The 22,515-nt window shown below is 52.8% G+C and overlaps 3 protein-coding genes and 1 pseudogene across 3 annotated transcripts; 3 read left to right on the forward strand and 1 right to left on the reverse strand.

The window, feature by feature from the left end:
• Positions 1-3,421: 3,421 nt before the first annotated feature.
• LOC143694309 (mas-related G-protein coupled receptor member X1-like) lies at positions 3,422-5,264 on the forward strand. The gene has a single exon (XM_077179640.1). The coding sequence runs from the start codon at positions 3,668-3,670 to the stop codon at positions 4,589-4,591; it is 924 nt and encodes a 307-aa protein (XP_077035755.1). The 5' UTR covers positions 3,422-3,667; the 3' UTR covers positions 4,592-5,264.
• A 1,961-nt stretch (positions 5,265-7,225) lies between these two features.
• LOC143694257 (mas-related G-protein coupled receptor member A1-like) lies at positions 7,226-8,232 on the reverse strand (annotated as a pseudogene).
• A 3,869-nt stretch (positions 8,233-12,101) lies between these two features.
• LOC143694314 (mas-related G-protein coupled receptor member D-like) lies at positions 12,102-14,220 on the forward strand. Its single transcript, XM_077179646.1, has one exon. The coding sequence runs from the start codon at positions 12,210-12,212 to the stop codon at positions 13,188-13,190; it is 981 nt and encodes a 326-aa protein (XP_077035761.1). The 5' UTR covers positions 12,102-12,209; the 3' UTR covers positions 13,191-14,220.
• A 3,394-nt stretch (positions 14,221-17,614) lies between these two features.
• On the forward strand, positions 17,615-21,122 carry LOC129122260 (mas-related G-protein coupled receptor member D-like). The gene is made up of 2 exons (XM_077179653.1): positions 17,615-18,087; positions 19,412-21,122. Exon 2 carries the CDS (start codon positions 19,523-19,525, stop codon positions 20,441-20,443), a length of 921 nt encoding a protein of 306 aa, XP_077035768.1. The 5' UTR covers positions 17,615-18,087; positions 19,412-19,522; the 3' UTR covers positions 20,444-21,122.
• Positions 21,123-22,515: the final 1,393 nt, after the last annotated feature.

The raw sequence follows: 22,515 nt of genomic DNA on the forward strand, positions 1-22,515 counted from the left end.
CCACTGGACAGCAGCAGAGCCCAACAGGCCACACCTGCAGCCAGGGAGTGGCCAGGGACTGGGAACACGTCGGCATGGCATGGCATGGGAAGAGGAGTGGAGATGGGAACTGGGTGTGATACCAAAATCAGCCAGAATAAACTTTCAAACACAATGGGAAGCTTTAGGAAGCAGGAATTCTTTGCCTCCAAAGGACACACAGGTGGATCTCTCCATATTTCTGTGAGGGCTGAGACTTTACATCACGGGTTTTATCCATCATAAGCACATCGAGTTATTAAAGTTTGTTTCTTATCTAATATATAAACATCACTTTCCTAGGACTCATTTCCATGCATCCACCTCCTTCCAGTCCTCCATCCAGTCCTCTCCTGGCCCTGGAGGTTCTTTCACAGGGGTCCCTGGTGTTCATATTCACTGAGTGCTGAGATATTAAAGGTGACCTTGCCTTCAACTTTTCCTTTGGCCATGTGCTCTTGCTTCCTGTTATAGAACTTGCCCCAAAACCACTGCAGGCCTCCAAATCTCTTTCTGCACTGCCTACAGCCACGCTTATCATCCTGTGTGATCCTGAGGAGCTCATTGGAGCTGAGCTTTCCTCCTCCCTCCTGGGTCCTAGAACCCTCTGGCCAGGAGGAGCAGGTATGGAATATTAATCCCAATATTTCCGGGTGGGACGTGCCTGGGCTCGTCTGACCCTTGCTGCTGGGCCAAAGGCGGCAGCTGTGGTGTTTCACCCCAGAGATACCTTTGGCCAGCTGGGTGCTGCAGCTGGGCACTCAGAACAAATCCAGGCATAGTAGGAACTGAGTTTACCTCTGGTGGAAAAGGTTCAGGCGACAGGGAAGACAAAGGAGAGGATTCTGCCATAGAGTTTTAATCCAGAGTTGTATTCCAGGATGACAGACCTCTGAATCTTGTAACAGCTCCCAACAGAATCCAGACCGCATGGTCCCGTCTCCTTTTAAGCCCAGGGACAGGGGGAGGGGAAGGGACAGGTGAGGCACCAGCCAGGTGGGAGGAGGGGAAGGCTCAAGGGATACAGACACTGGGACAGGCCAATGAGCCCGGACCTGAGGGGCACCTTTTGAACTCCTGCCAACCACACCACGACCCTGCTGGAAGGTTAACATTGATGGACAGCTCTCAGCAGGAGGGCAAAGGGGGAGGGGAAAGGAGAGGTTGGCACACCTGGGGGGTTGGGAAAGGTGAAACAGGAAATGGCATCACATTGCAACAAGCAGGGACACTGCCGCGTGTCCCAAAAGGATCAGGGCTGGATCGGGGCTGTTGGGGGTGAAAAGGGGGCCCTGGGGATGGTCTGGGGTGTTGCAGGTGGTTTCAGAGGGGTCAGGAGAGGCTCGGAGCAGGATGGAGGGGGTCTGGATGCCGGCAATCCCAAATCTCCCCACTGGAGGAGAGCAGAGCCTGACAGGCCACCCTCAAAGTAGGGATTGGCTCTGTCTGGGAAACCTGTGGGATGTGATAGGATGGGGTGAGAATGGAGAGCGGGATGGAGATGGAGATGGGGATGGGGAGCAGGGATGAGGATGGGATCAGGATAGGAGGAGGAAGCAGCTCAACTGTGCTTCCTCGGGACCAGAGCGTGTTTTTGCAATGATCTCAGAGCCCTACCCGGAACAGGAGCTGTTTCTGAGAAGCACCCAGCTGCCTCACCCACATTGCCTGCACTGCCAGCATTCCAGTGCCACCAGCACCACCAGAATCCCTCTGCTGCAGCACGGACCATGACACCTCAGGGAAGAGTAATGAGGAATGGTAGAAACCCATCTAGAGAGGGAAGGCAGTGGGAGAATGGGACACTCTGCAGAGAAGGAATGTTTCTCATCAGGAGAGAAAGAGGAGCCAATCGAAAATTCTTCAGTTAGAGCATCTGACAAAAGCCACTTCCGCTGTAGGAAAAAAAAACAAAAAACCCCCACACCCAACATAAATAACTCAGAGGAACTGAATTTCTGAAGTAGGCAAAGTTGAAATTTTCAATTCCCCCACTCCCCCCATGACTACACCAAGCCCTGGGAAACAACATGAGGACAGGACACAGAGAGGAGCCAGCAGGACGGGAATGGGGAGCTCCTGGTGACCTGGGCACTTTCTCCTTCATGTCCCTGACCTGCCAGGAGCCGCTTTAGGACATGGATCCCAAAGGAGCAAGAGGTACCAGGAAGCGCCGCTGATCTGCACAGAGCCCTTTGCCTGCTGCTGCCCCATAGGGAACAGGTCAGTGGAATGTTGGCCTTCCTCCCTACCCCACCTTCCTCTCCTGCAGCAGCTGCTCTGTTCCTGCCACCCTCTCCCGCTGACCCCAGGGCCCTCCCCAGCTCCTCTCTCTTCTCCTGTGCATCCCGTCTGTGTCCTAACACTGAAATGGGCCAGAACAAACTTTCTAACACAGTGCAGAGCATGAGGAAGCAGGAATTCTTGACCTGCACAAGACACAGAGGGATCTCTCCTTGTATTGTGTGTATGGTGAGACTGTACAACAGGGTATTAATCCATTAGAACCACATGTAGGCTTTGAAAAGTTTTTCTTATCTAATACATAAACACCATTTTCCTAGAACTCATTTCCATGCATCCACCTCCTCCTGCAAGTCCTTTTATGATCCTGGAGGTTCATTAAGCACGGTCTCTCTGGTGGTCATATTCAATGAATGCTGCCATATTGAAGGTGCCCTTGCCTTGAACTTTTCCTCTGGCCATGCACTCTTGCTTCCTATTCCAGAATTTACCCCAAAACAACTGCAGGCCTCCTTATCTGTTTCTGCACTGGTTCCTGCCATGTTTGTCCTGCTTTATGCCAGCCTTCACATCCTGTGAGAAACAACCGCCCACTTTTTTAAATTTTAAATGGTTAATAAACCTTAACAAAAAATGCAACAAAAGGACTGAATAAGGAGAAGCAGGCCTGGGAGCTTCCCTCATGGCTGCCCACCACGTGTCTGGCTGATCTTCAAGATGGATGCTTCACCTCTGATACCCTGGGGGTTGCATCAGCTAAACCTGGCCCCTCCCAAAGTCTGTCACTCAGCCCTTCTTTGTGTTTATTGCTGGAGCCTGCTTTCTTGCAACTTGACTCGAGGGTCAGGTGTTCTCATGCTGCACCTCTTCCCCCCCCAGCAACAAGCTTGTGTACACCCCTTCTTTCTACCTGTCCTAGATGGCTCAGGCTCTCTGAGGGAAACAGGACAGAGGGGAGAGAAGGGGACTATGGGGTGAACAGGGGACATCTAAACAACAGACTACACTAACATAATTTTATATCAATCAAGCTTCTATTAATATTCACACAGTATTGATCCCTTAACTGTGAGAGCCAATTATCGCATTATCCATCTATAACACATCGTTCTAAATTTTGGCCACTTTCCTTTTGAACAACTTCAGAAGAACTGAAAATGTTTATTCTCTATGTTATTTATCAGCCTCCTGCTGAACAGCCAAACCTTCCCACCTCCCTCTCCCACCCCACCATTTCCACTGCCCTCCTCCCCTGCACATCTCACTCCTCCCCACTGAATCCTTCCCACTGCAGGCAGCTGCTGAGGAGCCGCATGGTCCATCCCTGGATTCTCCAAGCACTGACTGCCCATCCACTCTGACCACAGCCAGGGGCCACATCCCACTGCCTGCCCAGCGTCCATCCATGGAGGTGACCACCGTGTCCCCATCTCCTGCCTCACCCACTGAAGGAGATGATCTCTGTGAGACAGATGTCACCACCATGGCCATACACAGTGTGACCCTGCTCATCGGCCTCTGTGGGCTGGCTGGGAACGGGGCTGTCATCGGCCTCCTCAACCTGAAAATCTGTAACTCTGGCATTTTTGACCTGGCTGTCAGTGACTTCCTCTTCCTCCTCTTTGCGGTCCCCTCCGCCCTCCTCTTCCTGGTGGAGGAACTGTCCTGCTCTCCTATCGTGCCCGAGCTTTACCTGAGTTTCCTCTTCCAGCTGTCAGTGGTGTCCCTGTACTGGGGGCTGTTCTGGCTGATGCGCAGCAGTGACGTGTGGTATATGGACATACTCTTCTGGCTCTGCTGCTGGTGCTGCAACCTTCCCGAGCACCTGATGTGGGTGGTGGGAACTGTCCAATACTGGGCCTTCTTTGCTCTCTTCACTGTCATGCCCACAGTGACATTCCTGTGCCCATCACACCGGCAGGAGCACTGCCAGGCAGCTCTCATCTCCATGTACATCATCATCCTGCTCCTCTTTGCTGTACCCGTGCTCATTTCCAGCACAGTTGATTTCATTAATGCCAACTGGGGCTCCCAGCAGCAGCAACTCAAGGGGCGCAACAGCGTTACCTTCCTCATTGTGCTCTTCATGTTCCTCTTCACCATCTGGTATTTCCTGCAGCAGATCACTTTAATTGTTGTGCCCTCCCATGTTGTTTTCCTGCTCAGCTGCATTCACAGCAGCATCAAACCCTTCATCTACTTCTTGCTGGGGAGGTGCTGGAGGCCCTTCTCCATAAAGTCCCTCCAGCTCTCCCTCCAGAGGGTCTTTAAAGGGCCAGAAGAAAACACTACCCGCAGAAATGATCCTGCCATGCACACAGTGGTCTGAGCCTGCTGATCCCTCCCACTGCTCTGCTGAAGGACCCCAGGAAAGTGGCTGAGGGGCAGTCCTTGAGCCTCTTGGTTAATCAATATCCACAGTATCACCCTCCCTGTGGTGCTGTATTCCTGCAGGAGAAGGGAGCAGGGGCATTGCCTTGGGTGATTTTTGTGGGATGCTCTGCAGGGAGCACATTGCAGCATGGCTTTCCTCCTCCCTCCTGGATCCACATGGCTCCAAGCAGTGCAGCTGGGCTCAGTGCTGTTCCCCAGCTCTATTCCCCATGGAATCACCCTCGTGGCCTCAGCCCCAGGGAATGAACTCCCTCTCCTTTGCCTGAGCAGATGAGTTCCATGGTGATTTCAGGGAGATCCTGCCTGCAAAGATTGGGACACCTTCATCCCTGGGGACACACCCAGCACGGGGTGGCAGTGATTTCCCAAATCCCTGCAGGGCTGGTGCCTCTGGATGGCAGGAGAGGGGTTGGGATCACAGGGAGCATCCTTCCCCTTCTGTCCAGCACAGCCAGCCCTGCATTCCCAGCTGATGGGAAGGGACACCAGGTAGGGCTGTAGAGCTGGAGAGGGACAGCAACATTCCCTTATCCTTTCCGTGGGAATTTGTCACATTCTTGAATTCCAGAACTGAATCTGTCTGAGTAAAGTGCAGCGTCGATAGGGAACTCCATTGAACTCCTGTGCCTGTATCCAGAAAGTGCATGGAATATGGAAATTCCCATCACCAGATGCTTGGACCATTTAATTGCACAGAAATTAGGGGGTTGTGCTGCTCTTCTGCAGAATGGGGCCATCCATCCTCTGGTTCCCCAGCATCAGTGTCCAGGGAAGCCCTTGAGCACCTCCAGCCTGAGCCTGGCCACCCTCAGGAGGAGCTGCACAGCCACTCTGCACAGCAGCTTCAGCCACAGTCCAGCCTGTCCTCATCTTTGTCATTCTGGAACCACCCCTCAATCACATTTGGATTCATGGTTTTTGTTTCTTTCCACTGTCGTAGTTCTTACCTTCCGAATTTGTAGACTAAACAACCAGGCTTTCCTGCAGAGCCTGTGCCCGTTTAACAGTGTCCAAAATGGCTCATTTCCTTCTTTTACCCCATTCCAAAGCCTCTGGCTGCTCTGGGAGCAGGGCAGCTACCTGTCTCATACCAGAGCCCTTCCTAAGGCACGTGCCTGCAATGGCTGGGATGATGTTGGCACTGCCAAGAGCTCCTGATTCCTCCTGGGAGAGACCTGGGCAGCAGCCACAGCTCTTGCTCAGGGAGAAGTTGTCCCTCCTTTTCCCACTGCCTTAAATCCAGGGGAAACCAACGTGCCACTGCTTCTGGAAAGGGAAGTGAGAGTGAAAACCATGTGTGGAGTCAGGCTTTGGAGGCACACTTGAGGTTTAACAGCTAAGGAGCATTTATTACCAGAGTTGTTAATAATTAACAGAAGAGACTTTGATATCTAAGAGGGTTTTTCTCTCCCTGACTCCCATTTCCTGTCCATTGCAAAGACTTTCCATGGTGGAACCTCTTGTCCAGGGAAGAACAACTCAGCCAGGGCGTTTCTCCCAAGGCAAGTGCAGAAGGACCATTCTACTTCCATGTACTTTTTCTGCTTCCCAGCACCTTCCTTGTCTCCAGTGTCACCCAGGCCACTCCCTCCCTGAGCTTCCTTTCAAAAGAGCAAGACTTCAAAGCAAAAGCTTTCCTGGTTGTCCCTGCCCATGGAAGAAGGAGAGATGGAATGAGATGATCTCTACCGTTCCTTCCAACCTGTCCTGAGGTGACTTTATGATGCTGAATTGTGTCCCCATTCATCTGTTTAGCCCAGAAATAGGTTTTGCCCATTTCAGACTGGTTCTTGAGCAAAGAGGGGGAGAGCAGATGCAGCAGTTTGTTTTCAGAAGCTGCGCTCACTCCTCCCCATTCCTGCTCCCAGACCGTGCTGTCTGCAGCACAGACATGCAACACACAGCTCTCCTTTGCTTTTGGAATTTTTTGAACTAGCTGAGGCTGAGCAGTTCCCTGGACTGTGGTTTTCCTTTTGCTTGGAACTGTTCAAACCTGCCCAGGACTGAAAACCCAGAAGAGCACTGGGAGCTCACACCTGTGGCCCACCGGGGCCTGGGACGCGGCATTTTCCATCACCAGGGGGACTGAGAAGAGACTGAGTGAGCCAAACTACACTCCACAACAAGGACTTGCTGAATTTGCCACCTCTGCAGAACAGCAAGGGATTTTATTGTCTAATATTGTTTTCAATTTTTTTTATGCTTGTGAATACTTTGCTTGTTAAATAAACAGTTTTTTTCCACTTTTCCTTAAGGAGATCTTTTCCCAAACAAGTTGGGGGGGGGGGGTGCTGCTTGAATTTGTTTACTAGAGGGAGCCCGTTCAGAGGCTTCCTCCCAAATTTTCCCTAAAGCAGGACACAACCCAAAGCATTCCATGAGGATTCCTCGTGTCACTCACTACCACCCCAGGCAGGAGGGCCCCTGCTGCACACAGCACCAGCCTGGCAGAGCTCAAGGAGCATTTGGACAATGCTCTCAGGCACAGCCTGGGATTCTTGGGATGTCCTGTGCAGGGCCACGAGCTCAACTCCATCAACCTTGTAGGTCCCTTCCAACTCTGGATATTTTATGGTTCTATGTTATGCTGAGGATCTTTCATGATGATTCCACTTGATGATGACTCCACTGTGTTGTCCCTAGGCCCTGGCTCTGGCACAAAAGCCTCAAAAGCCCTCTGGAAGGCAACACTACCAGAGGAGGTGAATTCCTTTGCACAGCTCCCAGCCAGGAAGTGAATCAGAGGGAGGGCAGAGCTCTTGGCACAGGTGAGCAGGAGAGAGGTGCTGGCGGCAAAGACAGAGAAGTCAAACGCCCTCAGCAAGAGCCAGTGCCCAAAATCAGCAGTGAAGAAGGGGAAGGGCATGACAGGAGCAGCAGGAGCAGGGCACAGAGCTTCCCTGGGAGCTGTTTCCATGGGCAGCACAGGAGCCTGGCCATCAGGGCCAGAGCAGAACAGGTCAGGCTGAGCACTGAGAAGAGGCAGCTCAGGACCGAGGCCATGGGCACCAAAGAGCAGCAATGGAGGGGGGCAGTGAGCAGGAAGGAGAGCAGCCAGAGCAGGGCACACAGAGCATGGGGAAGCACTGCGAGCAGTGGCAGGGCCAGCAGGACACGCGAGGACAAACAGAGCTGTCACAGCACTGAGGGCTGTCAGACAGGAGACAGCGGCAGCAAAAGCCAAGAGGATGGGCACCTTCAGCCCAGCTGTCACACCCCACGAGCCCAGCTGCTGGCAGAAGCTCTCTGGGACAGAAAATAGCCCCAGGGGGATGATGATGGAGAGCAGGAAGGTGAAGCCAGCCATGGCCAGGCTGAGCACATAAGGGGTGATGGGGTTCCTGTGCATGCAGAAGCTGAGGAGCCAGAGCACAGCCCCATTCCCACCATTCCACACAGGCACAGCAGCAGCAGCAGCAGCAGCAGTGGGACAGGCACTTTGCTCCACTGCCTGTGGTCACACTGGCTCCAGTTGCCGTGGCTCTCCTCACTCCAGCTCCCCTTGGATGCCTTCCCACCGGGCTGGCTCCAGCAGGCAGGGCTGGCTCCCTCCGTGGCAGGGGACAAAGTGCTCATGGTGACACCTCTGCTGCTTCTCCTGCCCTCACACAGCTGCAGGGGTGACACACAGAGACACCAGAGCAACGCTGCTGTCCCCCAAACGTGGCTTTTCCCATCTTTTCCCAGGCACACCTTCCATGTGCAGCAGCACAGGCAGGGCTGAGGGACAGGACAGAAGGCAAGTAGGATGTGGGAGCCTGGTCTGGGCTGCCTGGCACAAAAGCCAGGCAGATACCTCCTTCCTGGCTGTGGACAGGACACAGCTGGAGGAGGAAAACAAGTGGAGAAGGAAGGAATTGCCCATGGAGATATCACAGAGCAAATGGCTTTCGGATGGGTCTGACCTGGACTCTCCAGTGTCAGTTGATGTCACTGAGCTGATGGATTCCTTCAGCAGGACACTCGTTTCAATATTCCCTCCCTTTTCCCACACTCTTTATAGCTTTCACTTCCCTACAGACCTCAGTTCGGCCCCCAAAATCAATCACCAGGTTCCACCCAATGAGGGGGCCCTGATTAAGGTGGAAGAGAAGAGTCTGACCTTGTTTCCTCTGGCAGCCTGCAGAACTTCCCCGCAGCGCACTCGCCTCAGCTCCCAGCCTCCAGCTGCTGTCCCTGGGCCGGGATCTGCAGGAGCTTCCCTGGAATGGTCCCTTGGGAAAGGGGAGCGCGGCCCGCGGGGTGAGCCCGAGCGGCGCCCGGCGCGGGCTCTGTCCCAGCTCCTGCCACAGCCCCTGCTCTCCGTGCTGCCTCGTGTTCCCCAGGGCTCTCACACACAGGCAGCTGCCTCAGAGCTGCCACGGCCTCAGGCCTCTGCTCCTCAGCTGCTCTTCACTCTGCCCGGGAAATGAGCAACAGCAGAGAGCCCCAGCAACCACACCTGTGCCCAAAGCGCTTTGGCTCCATCTCAGCTTCTGTTCGATTTTATAGCAACCTCAACCCCAAAATCTTGTCTTTTGAACTGCATGAACTTGTCCCCTGTCATCCCCTGACACAGATCCTTATGACCCTGCACAACAAATGTGCTGTTAAACTTATATTTCTGTTTCAAATGTGGTTTCCCCACTTCTATACCACAATTTAAGTGGCACCGGACCTTCACCATTCAATTTCCAAGAAGATTCATGCAAGAATAAATTCTGTGTGCGAGCTGGAGCACTGGCACACAGCAGAGGGATGATTTGGGATTTCAGCAATGTCATTTCTTCTGAGAAGAGGCAAATCCATGCTGCTCTCTTGGCTTTAATCCTTAGAAAGTTGCAGGTTTCATCTGAGTCATCCTCTACACTCCCCTGGCAGTCAGACAGTAGCCTACTGTGAATTCCAAGGAATTCCTAGAAAGCTGAGGTGAGATGATTCCCACCCAGGCTGACATGTGCCTCAGGGATCTGGGATGCTCCTGCTGGAAACTGCTGGCCCTGGGACCAGAGCTGTCACCTCTCTTCCCTGCTGACACCGTGTTTGTGTCCCCAGCTACGGCATCTCACATCCCCTCACCAGCCCAATCCTTTCAAGGGCAAACACTTCATCATCCAGGAGCTGATGGGGCTCCAGGACAGTTGGAGAGGGACTTTGGGCAAGGGCATGGAGTGACAGGACAAGGGGGAATGGCTTCCCACTGACAGAATGTGGGGTCAGATTGGATGTTGGGAAGAAATCCTTCCCTGTGAGGGTGCTGAGGCCCTGGCACAGGTTGCCCAGACGGATGGGGTCAGGTAAAAACAAACACAAGGGCTCCCATGTCTGAGGAGGAGGAGGATGAGTCCTAATGAAGGGCTGGAAAGGGGATCACAACACCCCAAAATGTGGTCGCTGATAGCTTTTATTGCATCATCAAGGCGATTGACAGTAATCAGGGTGGGCTCTAAGTGCTGCTGACCTGGCTGCAAGCAACTGAGTGCTGTCCTTCCCTTGGGCTGTGTGAGCCTGCATTGCAATGACAGGAATGGGAATTCTCAGCTCAGTTTGCTTTCTTGGGGCCAGGGAACGTTTTGGCAATGATCCTGAAAATCAACCCAGAATGGGAGGTGTTTCTCAGAAGCACCCAGATGCTTGCACAGTGCTGTGAGCACTTCCAGCACTGCCAGCAGCATCCCAGCACCACCAGCCCCACCAGCAGCTCTCTGCTGCTGGAGGGACACTGACCCCTCAGGGTAGATAAATGAGGAATGGTAGAAAGCTGCAGAGAGAGGGGAAGCATTTGGAGAATGTCCCATTTGGAAAAGACTTTCCAATCAGGAGGAAATTTCATTCAAAGAAATCTGCATGTCGGGCTACTTCCGCTATGGCAGGAAAAAAAAGGTCAAGACAAAAAACTCACAGGAAGTGAAATTCTGACGTAGCCAAAGATTAAATTTCTGAGTCTCCCGCCATGCCTTGCAAAACAACACCAAGACAGGGCACGGAGAGGAGCCAGCAGGACGGGAATGGGGAGCTCCTGGTGACCTGGGCACTTTCTCCTTCATGTCCCTGACCTGCCAGGAGCCGCTTTAGGACATGGATCCCAAAGGAGCAAGAGGTACCAGGAAGCGCCGCTGATCTGCACAGAGCCCTTTGCCTGCTGCTGCCCCACAGGGAACAGGTCAGTGGAATGTTGGCCTTCCTCCCTACCCCACCTTCCTCTCCTGCAGCAGCTGCTCTGTTCCTGCCACCCTCCCCCGCTGACCCCAGGGCCCTCCCCAGCTCCTCTCTCTTCTCCTGTGCATCCCGTCTCTATCCTAACACTGAAATGGGCCAGAACAAACTTTCTAACACAATGCAAAGCATGAGGAAGCAGGAATTCTTGACCTGTACAGGACACAGAGGGATCTCTCCTTGTATTGTGTGTATGGTGAGGCTTTACAACAGGGTATTAATCCATTAGAACCACATGTTGGCATTAAAAAGTTTTTATTTTCTAATACATAAACACCATTTTCCTAGAACTCATTTCCATGCATCCACCTCCTCCTGCCAGTCCTTTTATGATCCTGGAGGTTTATTAAGCAGGGTCTCTCTGGTGGTCATATTCAATGAATGCTGCCATATTAAAGGTGCCCTTGCCTTGAACTTTTCCTCTGGCCATGCACTGTTGCTTCCCCCAAAACCACTGCAGGCCTCCTTATCTGTTTCTGCACTAGTTCCTGCCATGTTTGTCATCCTGTGTGCCAGCCTTCACATCCTGTGAGAAACAACCACCCACTTTTTTAAATTTTAAATAGTTAATAAACCTTAACAAAAAATGCAACAAAAGGACTGAATAAGGAGAAGCAGGCCTGGGAGCTTCCCTCATGGCTGCCCACCATGTGTCTGGCTGATCTTCAAGATGGATGCTTCACCTCTGATAGCCTGGGGGTTGCATCAGCTAAACCTGGCCCCTCCCAAAGTCTGTCACTCAGCCCTTCTTTGTGTTTATTGCTGGAGCCTGCTTTCTTGCAACTTGACTCGAGGGTCAGGTGTTCTCATGCTGCACCTGTTCCCCCCCCAGCAACAAGCTTTTGTACACACCTTCTTTCTACCTGTCCTAGATGACTCAGACTCTCTGAGGGAAACAGGACAGAGGGGAGAGAAGGGGACTATGGGGAGAACAGGGGACATCTAAACAACAGTCTACAATAACATAATTATATATCAATCAAGCTTGTCTTAATAATCACACAGTATTCATCCCTTAACTGTGAGAGCCAATCATCTCATTATCCATCTATAAGACATCCTTTAAAATTTTGGCCATTTTACTTTGGAACAACTTCAGAAAAACTGAAAATGTTTATTCTCTATGTTATTTATCAGCCTCTTTCTAACCAGACCAACTCTTCCACCTCCCTCTCCCACCCCACCATTTCCACCGCCCTCCTCCCCTGCACATCTCACTCCTCCCCACTGAATCCTTCCTACTGCAGGCAGCTGCTGAGGAGCCTCATGGTCCATCCCTGGATTCTCCAAGCACTGACTGCCCATCCACTCTGACCACAGCCAGGGGCCACATCCCACTGCCTGCCCAGCGTCCATCCATGGAGGTGAGCACCGTGTCCCCTCTTTTCACCTCACCAACTGACACACCTGCTCACTGTGAGATCAATGTCTCCAGCGTGGCCATGCACTTTGTGACCCTGCTCATCGGCCTCTGTGGGCTGGCTGGGAATGGGGCTTTCCTCCGGCTCCTGCACGTTAATCCCAACACCGACTTCGTCTTCAACCAGGCCATTACCGACTTCCTTTTCCTCATCTTCATGGTTACCTCAACCCTGTTCTTCCTTGTGGAGGAAATGTCTTGCTCTGCTATACTGCCCCTGATATATTTGAGCTTTCTTTTCTATCTGTCGCTGTTCACCTACACCATGGGGCTGTACCGGCTGATGTTCATCAGCATTCAGAGGTGCAGGTCCATCCTCTGCCTGTTTTTCTGTGGTTGCCAACTTCCTGAGCGCCTGGTGTTGATGATGATGACTATCCTGTTCTGGGTCCTCCTGTTTGTTGTGACCGCTGTCAATCCCACGGTGACTTCCCAGTGCCAGTCACTCGAGCAGAAGCAATGCCAGGTGGCCCTCACCTCCATGTACGCCCTCAACCTCTTCCTATTTGCTGCACCCATGGTCATCTCCAGCACAATCCTCTTCATTCATCTCAAGACTGGCTCCCAGCAGCAGCAGCAACACAAGAGGCTCGACATTGTTATCGTCCTCATTGCCCTCCTCAGTCTGCCCCTCAGTCTCTGGTTTCTTCTGCAGCAGCTCGGTTACATGGCTGTACCCTCCCAGGTGGTTTTCCTGCTCACCTGCATCACCAGCAGCATCAAACCCTTCATCTACTTCTTGGTGGGGAGCTGGAAGAGAGACTGGTCCATGAGGAGCTGCTGGAGACACTGCTCCATGGAGAGCTGCAGGAAGCACTCCTCCATGCAGTCCCTAAGGAAGGCGATCAAGAGGGTGTTTGAGGAGCCAAAAGAAAACACTGCCTCTGGAAATGATCCCACCATGGACACACTGCTCTGAGCCTGTTGATCCCTTCTACTGCACTGCTGAAGGACCCTGGGACAGTGGCTGAGAGATTCCTTGAGTCTCCTGATCAATAAATACCCACAGGGTCACCCTGCCTGTGCTGGTGCATCCCCAGCCCCTTTCCAGGCCGCTCTGGGCTCTGATCCGTGCTTGTGAGGCCTCAGCCTGGAGGAGCAGCCCCTGGGCTCAGCTCCTGTGGCGCGGATCAGAAACACCCTCTGCTCCCAGGAGCTGCTGCTGTCCAACGACCTCCTGGGCTTTTATCAACAGCCTTGGAAATTACTGGAGTGCCCTGGATGCCACAGCATCCCTGCTCTGCCACTGTCACAGGAAGCTGCCTGCCCCAAGCGTGGCCAGGGTGAAGCATTGCTGGCAGTGACGCCCATCCCTCAGGGCCCTGGGAGCAGCGGCCCCAAAGGAGACCCTTGGAGCTCTCCCGGGCCCAGCAGCGCTGAGCAGGAGCTCCCTGGCACCGGGGCCTCTCCCAGCTGGGATCTCTCCCGTCTGCTGCCCTCGGCTGATCCCCGAACGCCCACGGCTCCTGGGCCCAGCCCCCCAGGGCTCCAGGCCCAGCCCTTGGCACAGGCAGGAGATGCAAAGGGATCCGCAGGGAGCATTTCACTGCCTGCCAGGGCAATTGCTCACAGGGACCTTGCACTGACTCTGCCTGCCTGGCTGCCTGTGTGCACACACATCTGCATCTGCTCTGGCAAATGTGCCAGAAATGCTGCTCTCTCAGCTCTCTTAGTGCCTGAGACATCTGACTGGGGCAGGCCTGGAAGCAAGGATCAGGCATAAATAAGGTTAAATGCTGCTAAGTGATATTCCTCTGCTGAATGGCTCAGTTTAAGGTGTAACTGAAGTGCTGTTACATTGGAGTGCTCTAAAGCTTTTAAGCCATTTTCCTTTTATTCCTTACCCTCACTGTCCTTTTGTCACCTGGCCTTGCACTCACACACAAACACACACACAGGGACAGCACTTTGGTGTGCTGGTGCTTAATATTAAACCTGGTTTTTACTGATTTCCTTGCTGGTGCTTTTGTGCCTTCACAAATTCTTTCTCTGCCCTGGCTTTGGCCTCCCTCAGCAGGCTGGGATGGTGCAGCCCCAAGGGGAGAAGGCGTCCATGCTCCTCAACACAGCCACCCCCTTCCAGGAGCAGGGTGACATCTGTGTTTGTCACCATGGGCTCCATGGGACATCAACCCCCTCCCTGGGGCTTCTCTGAGGTCTCTGAGCTGGGGGTGTTCAGCCTGGAGAAGGGAAGGCTTCAGGGAGACCTTAGAGCCCCTTCCAGGCCTAAAGAGGCTCCAAGAAATGGAGAGGCTTTGGACAATGGCCGGAAATGACAGGACAAGGGGGAATGGCTTCCCACTGCCAGAGAACAGGGTTAGGGGCAATATTGGGAAGAAATTCCTCCCTGTGAGGGTGCAGAGGCCCTGGCACAGGTTCCCAGAGATGCTCTGGCCTCCCCATCTCTGGAGGTGTTCCAGGCCAGGCTGGATGGGGTTTGAAGCAGCCCTGTCTTGTGGAAGGTGTGCCTGCTTGCAAAGGGGTGAGATCAGGAAAAGACAACCACAAGTATTCCCAAGACTGAAGAGGAGGAGGAGGAGCTCTGGTGAAGGGCTGGAAGGGACACCACAGCACCCCAACATCTGGACTCTATTGGCTTTTATTGCATCCTCAAGGCTACTGACAGTAAGAAATGTGGGCTCTGATGCTGATAACCTGCTGCAAGCCTGTCGTGGTTTGGCACGGGCCGTTCACTCGCCTTCTCCTGCTCTCAGCTGGGCAGAGGAGAGGGAAACAAAACTTATCAAAGGAATCATGAGTTGAGATGAGAACTGGGAGAAAAAACACTCTTTGCAAAAAAACGGGTCAAATTTTCTGGTATCAAGTAAATTTATTAATAACAGATTCAGAAGATGGTAATGAGAATTAAAATAAAGCTTTAAATCACCTTTTTTCCCCCCAGCCCCTCCATCTTGCCCATTGACAATGCAGGGAGACAGGGCACGGACGTCCTTCACCAGCTTTGAAGCACTGCCAATAAAACACCGTTTACCTGGAAAAAAACTGGGTTATCCATTAAACAAAGAGAGACTGCATATTCTGGGAATAATTAAAACCATCAAAACATTGATATCATTATATAATATATTAGAAGCACTTTAGGGAGTATCTATAAAAAATCTCTGATATTATAATGTATAAATATGCCTGGAAATTGTTGTTTCTTTGGACATATCTATGGCAAATATATTTCCAAGATGGTCACAATTTTGACTCAAAATTGTTATTAGGCTAACACGATTTCCTGTAAGACTTCAGTGTCTTGGTGTCTGCAGGGACACAGCCATGGCTTGTGCTGCCTGGAGCAACCATGATCCCCAGAGCTGGGCTGGCACGGACACGATGGCCCAGGGGCTCAGCATTCCCCACCCCAAGTGCTCTGTCAGTGTCACAGCAGAGATCTCCCCAGAGATCTTTACTTTTCAATGTTGTCAGCCAGGAGCAAAGGTGTCTCTGCCTTCAGAAATTCTTCCTCTCCACTGCCTGCAGCTGCTCCCTCAGCAGGCTCAGGTGGTGCAGCAGCAAGGAGAGGAGGAGGCCGTGCTCCTCAGCACAGCCACCCCCTTCCAGGAGCAGGGTGACACCTGTGCTTGTCACCATGGGCTCCACGGGGCATCACCCCCCTCCCTGGGGCTTCCCTGAGGTCACCAGCCCCACCACACCCCACACCTTCTCTCCAGCCCCACCACACCCCACACCTTCCCACCACATCTTCCCAGCAGCTCCATCATGTCCCAGCCCTCCCACACCACCCTCCCATCCCACTCCCCATGCAGCCCACCCCCCTCCCGTGCTTCCCATCCCTCCCAGCCCCGTGCCTGAGGCTCCAGTCCCTCCCCACGGGCTGCTCACCCCAGGCTGCCCTGGAAGCCTTTGGGGCCGTGTTTCTCTTGGAGATGCCCCTCCCCAGCTCCATCCCTGGTGTCCAGCCCCCCAGCCTCCTTTGGACACAAACAAGAGGCACTACAAGGATGGCTTGGAGTGCCCAGAGTGAACCTTTTGAAGGCCTTTCATCAATGCCTCCTTTTATTCTCTTCACCTGCTCTGGCCTCTGTTCTAGGGAGCCAGCCCAAGGCATCAGACACACAGGGGCTGGAGGGGCCAGGAGGGCTCTGGGTGCCACCAATCCCAAATCTCCCACTGGACAGCAGCAGAGCCCAACAGGCCACACCTGCAGCCAGGGAGTGGCCAGGGACTGGGAACCCATCAGGATGGCAAGGCATGGCATGGCATGGCATGGCATGGCATGGCATGGCATGGCATGGCATGGCATGGCATGGCATGGCATGGCGTGGGAAGGGGAGTGGAGATGGGAACTGGGTGTGATACCAAAATCAGCCAGAATAAACTTTCAAACACAATGGGAAGCTTTAGAAAAAGCAGGAATTGTTGCCTCCAAAGGACACACAGATGGATCTCTCCATATTTCTGTGAGGGTTGAGACTTTACATCAGGGGTTTTATCCATCATAAGCACACAGAGTTATTAAAGTTTGTTTCTTATCTAATACATAACCATCACTTTCCTAGGACTCATTTCCATGCATCCACCTCCTTCTCCAAGTCCTCTCCTGGCCCTGGAGGTTCATTCAGAGGGGTCCCTGGTGTTCATATTCACTGAGTGCTGAGATATTAAAGGTGACCCTGCCTTGAACTTTTCCTTTGGCCATGTGCTCTTGCTTTCTGTTATAGAACTTGTCCCAAAACCACTGCAGGCCTCCTAATCTGTTCCTGCACTGGCTCCAGCCACGTTTATCATCCTGTGTAATCCTGAGGAGCTCATTGGAGCTGGGCTTTCTTCCTCTCTCCTGGGTCCTAGAACCCTCTGGACAGGAGGAGCAGGGACACTGATGGGGTCCCTGTTGGAGCAGAGCAGGATCGGGGCTGTTTGGGGTGAAAAGTGGGCCCTGGGGATGGTCTGGGGGGTTGTAGGTGGTTTTAGAGGGGACAGGAGAGGCTCAGAGCGGGTTGGAGGGGGCCTGGATGCCGGCAATCCCAAATCTCCCCATTGGAGGAGAGCAGAGCCTGACAGGCCACGCTCAGAGTGGGGGAATGGCTCTGTCTGGGAAAGCTGTGGGATGTGATAGGATGGGGTGAGGATGGAGAGCGGGATGGAGATAGGGATGGGGATGGGAGGAGGAAGGAGCTCAACTGTGCTTCCTTGGCCCACAGCATGTTTTGGCAATGATCTCAGAGCCCTTCCCGGAATAGGAGCTGTTTCTGAGAAGCCCCAGCTACCTCAACCACATTGCCTGCACTGCCAACATTCCAGTGCCACCAGCACCACCAGCATCCCTCTGCTGCAGCAGGGACCATGACACCTCCGGGAAGAGTAATGAGGAATGGTTGAAACCCATCTAGAGAGGGAAGGCAGTGGGAGAATGGGACACTCTGCAGGGAAGAAATGTTTCTCATCAGGAGAGAAAGAGGAGCCAGTCACAAAAATCTTCATGTAGAGCTTCCGACAAAAGCCACTTCCGCTGTAGAAAAAAAAAACAAAACAACCAAAAAACCCTCACACCCAACATAAATGACTTAGAGGAACTGAATTTCTGACATAGGCAGAGCTGCATTTTTCAATTACCCCACTCCCCCCATGACTACACCAAACCCCAGGAAACAACACAAGGACAGAGCAAAGAGAGGAGCCAGAGGGATGGGAATTGGGAGCTCCTGGTGACCTGGGCACTTTCTCCTTCATGTCCCTGACCTGCCAGGAGCCGCTTTAGGACATGGATCCCAAAGGAGCAAGAGGTACCAGGAAGCGCCGCTGATCTGCACAGAGCCCTTTGCCTGCTGCTGCCCCACAGGGAACAGGTCAGTGGAATGTTGGCCTTCCTCCCTACCCCACCTTCCTCTCCTGCAGCAGCTGCTCTGTTCCTGCCACCCTCTCCTGCTGACCCCAGGGCCCTCCCCAGCTCCTCTCTCTTCTCCTGTGCATCCCATCTGTGTCCTAACACTAAAATGGGCCAGAACAAACTTTCTAACACAATGCAAAGCATGAGGAAGCAGGAATTCTTGACCTGCACAGGACACAGAGGGATCTCTCCTTGTATTGTGTGTATGGTGAGACTTTACAACAGCGTATTAAGCCATTAGAACCAAATGTAGGTGTTAAAAAGTTGTTCTTATCTAATACATAAACACCATTTTCCTAGAACTTATTTCCATGCATCCACCTCCCCCTGCAAGTCCTTTAATGATCCTGGAGGTTTATTAAGCAGTGTCTCTCTGGTGGTCATATTCAATGAATGCTGCCATATTAAAGGTGCCCTTGCCTTGAACTTTTCCTCTGGCCATGCACTGTTGCTTCCTGTTCCAGAATTTACCCCCAAACCACTGCAGGCCTCCTTATCTGTTTCTGCACTGGTTCCTGCCATGTTTGTCATCCTGTGTGCCAGCCTTTACATCCTGTGAGAAACAACCGCCCACTTTTTAAATTTTGAAAAGTTCATTAAACCTTAATAAAAAATGCAACAAAAGGACTAAATAAGGGGAAGCAGGCCTGGGAGCTTCCCTCACGGCTGCCCACCACGTGGCTGGCTGATCTTCAAGATGCACAAGATGGATGCTTCACCTCTGATAGCCTGGGGGTTGCATCAGCTAAACCTGGCCCCTCCCAAAGTCTGTCACTCAGCCCTTCTTTGTGTTTATTGCTGGAGCCTGCTCTCTTGCAACTTGACTCGAGGGTCAGGTGTTCTCATGCTGCACCTCTTCCCCCCCCGGCAACAAGCTTCTGTACACCCCTTCTTTCTACCTGTCCTAGATGACTCAGGCTCTCTGATGGAAAGAGTACAGAGGGGAGAGAAGGGGACTATGGGGAGAACAGGGGACATCTAAACAACAGACTACAATAACATAATTATATATCAATCAAGCTTCTCTTAATATTCACACATTATTCATCCCTTAACTGTGAGAGACAGTCATCTCATTATCCATCTATAACACATCGTTCTAAATTTTGGCCACTTTACTTTTGAACAACTTCAGAAGAACTGAAACTGTTTATTCTCTATGTTATTTATCAGCCTCTTTCTAACCAGCCCAACCCTCCCACCTCCCTCTCCCACCCCACAATTCCCGCCACCCTCCTCCCCTGCACATCTCACCCCTCCCCACTGAACCCTTCCCACTGCAGGCAGCTGCTGAGGAGCCACATGGTCCATCCCTGGATTCTCCAAGCACTGACTGCCCATCCACTCTGACCACAGCCAGGGGCCACATCCCACTGCCTGCCCAGCGTCCATCCATGGAGGTGACCACCGTGTCCCCATCTCCTGCCTCACCCACTGAAGGAGATCATCTGTGTGAGAGAGATGCCACCACCATGGCCATACACAGTGTGACCCTGCTCATCTGCCTCTGTGGGCTGGCTGGGAACGGGGCTGTCATCGGCCTCCTCAGCCTGAAAAGCCGTAACTCTGACTTCTTTGACCTGGCTGTCATGGACTTCCTCTTCCTCCTCTTTGTGGTCACCTCCACCCTCCTCTTCCTGGTGGAGGACGTGTTCTGCTCTCCTATCCTGCCCGAGCTGTACCTGAGTTTCCTCTTCCAGCTGTCAGTGGTGTCCCTGTACTGGGGGCTGTTGTGGGTGATAGACAGCAGCGATGTGTGGTATATGGACATGCTCTTCTGGCTCTGCTACTGCTGGGAGCCTCCCAAGCGCCTGGTGAGGGTGGTGGACAGTGTCAAACACTGGACCGTCTTTGCTCTCTTCACTGTCATTCCCACGGTGACATTCCTGTGCCCATCACACCAGCAGGAGCACTGCAGGGCAGCTCTCATCTCCATGAACACCCTCATCCTGCTCCTCTTTGTCGCACCCGTGCTCATTTCCAGCACAGTCAATTTCATTAAGGCCAAGCGGGGATCCCAGCAGGAGCAACTCCAGAGGCGCGACATCGTTACCTTCCTCATTGTGCTCTTCACTCTCCTTCTCAGCCTCTTCAATTTCCTGCAGCAGCTCGGTTATATTGTTGTGCCCTCCCAGGTTGTCTTCCTGCTCGCCTGCATCCACAACAGCATCAAACCCTTCGTCTACTTCTTGCTGGGAAGGTGCTGGAGGCCCTGCTCCATAAAGTCCCTCCAGCTCTCCCTCCAGCTGGTGTTTGAAGAGCCAGAAGAAAACACTGCCCACAGCGATGATCCTGCCATGGACACGATGGTCTGAGTCTGCTGATCCCTTCCACTGCTCTGATGAAGGACCCCAGGAAAGTGGCTGGAGGGCTGTCCTTTAAGCTCCTGATTAATCAATATCCATGGGATCACCCTGCCTGTGTTGGTGTATTCCTGCAGGAGAAGGGAGCACGGGCTTTGCCTTGGGTGATTTTTGTGGGATGCTCTGCAGGGAGCACATTGCAGCATGGCTTTCCTCCTCCCTCCTGGATCCACATGGCTCCAAGCAGTGCAGCTGGGCTCAGTGCTGTTCCCCAGCTCTATTCCCCATGGAATCACCCTCATGGCCTTGGCCCCAGGGAATGAACTCCCTCTCCTTTGCCTCAGCAGATGACTTCCATGGTGTTTTCAGGGAGCTCTTGCCTGCAAAGATTGGGACACCTTCATCCCTGGGGACACACCCAGCACGGGGTGGCAGTGATTTCCCAAATCCCTGCAGGGCTGGTGCCTCTGGATGGCAGGAGAGGGGTTGGGATCACAGGGAGCATCCTTCCCCTTCTGTCCAGCACAGCAAGCCCTGCATTCCCAGCTGATGGGAAGGGACACCAGGTAGGGCAGCAGAGCTGGGGAGGGACAGCAACATTCCCTTATCCTTTCCGTGGGAATTTGCCACATTTATTCATTCCAAAATTAAATCCTTCTGCACAAAGAATGCCTCCTTTGAATCCTTGTGCCTCTGACCAAAAAGTGCTTTTAACATGGATATTCCATCACCAGATGCTTGGACTATTTAATTGCACAGAAATTAGGGGGTTGTGCTGCTCTTCTGCAGAATGGGGCCATCCATCCTCTGGTTCCCCAGCATCAGTGTCCAGGGAAGCCCTTGAGCACCTCCATCCTGAGCCTGGCCACCCTCAGGAGGAGCTGCACAGCCACTCTGCACAGCAGCTTCAGCCACAGTCCAGCCTGCCCTCATCTTTGTCATTCTGGAACCACCCCTCAATCAGATTTGGATTCGTGGTTTTTGTTTCTTTCCACTGTGGGAGTTCCCACCCTCCGAATTTTTTGAATAAACAATATCCGGGCTTCCCTGCAGAGTCTGACCCTGGTGAACAGTGTCCAAAATGGCTCATTTCCTTCTTTTATCCCATTCCAAAGCCTCTGGCTGCTCTGGGAGCAGGGCAGCTACCTGTCTCATACCAGAGCCCTTCCTAAGGCACGTGCCTGCAATGGCTGGGATGATGTTGGCACTGCCAAGAGCTCCTGATTCCTCCTGGGAGAGACCTGGGCAGCAGCCACAGCTCTTGCTCAGGGGGAAGTTGTCCCTCCTTTGCCCACTGCCTTAAATCCAGGGGAAACCAATGTGCCACTGCTTCTGGAAAGGGAAGTGAGAGTGAAAACCGTGTGGAGTCAGGCTTTGGAGACACGCTTGAGGTTTAACAGCTAAGGAGCATTTATTAACTGAGTTGTTAATAATTAACAGAAGAGACAGACTCTGACATCTGAGAGGGTTTTTCTCTCCCTGACTCCCTTTTCCTGTCCATTGGAAAGTAGAATCTTTCCATGGTGGAACCTCTTGTCCAGGGAAGAACAACTCAGCCAGGGCGTTTCTCCCAAGGCAAGTGCAGGAGGATCATGATCCTTCCATGTACTTTTTCTGCTTCCCAGCACCTTCCTTGTCTCCAGTGTCACCCAGGCCACTCCCTCCCTGAGCTTCCTTTCAAAACAGCGAAGATTTCAATGCAAGAGCTTTCCTGGTGCCAGCAGCCTACAGCGAATTCCAAGATGATTCCTACCCAGGCTAACATGTGCCTCAAGGATCTGGGATCCAGCTCCTGCTGGAAACTGCCGTATGTGTGGTGGCCCTGGGACCAGAACTGTCACCTCTCTTCCTGCTGACACCGTGTTTGTGTCCCCAGCTATGCAATCTCACATTCCCTCACCAGCCCAATCCTTTCAAGGGCAAACACTTCATCATCCAGGAGCTGATGGGGCTCCAGGACAGTTGGAGAGGGACTTTGGACAAGGGCATGGAGTGACAGGACAAGGGGGAATGACTTCCCACTGACAGAGGGTTTGGTCAGATTGGATGTTGGGAAGAAATTCTTCCCTGTGAGGGTGCTGAGG

This window comes from Agelaius phoeniceus, chromosome 6, assembly GCF_051311805.1.
Source record: "Agelaius phoeniceus isolate bAgePho1 chromosome 6, bAgePho1.hap1, whole genome shotgun sequence".
In the NCBI taxonomy this organism is placed as follows: Eukaryota; Metazoa; Chordata; class Aves; order Passeriformes; family Icteridae; genus Agelaius; species Agelaius phoeniceus.

Excerpts from the sequence above, each read along its gene's own strand:
- LOC143694314 (XM_077179646.1), top strand. The coding sequence starts at position 12,210 with ATGGAGGTGAGCACCGTGTCCCCTCTTTTCACCTCACCAACTGACACA.
- LOC129122260 (XM_077179653.1), top strand. The coding sequence starts at position 19,523 with ATGGAGGTGACCACCGTGTCCCCATCTCCTGCCTCACCCACTGAAGGA.
- LOC143694309 (XM_077179640.1), top strand. The coding sequence starts at position 3,668 with ATGGAGGTGACCACCGTGTCCCCATCTCCTGCCTCACCCACTGAAGGA.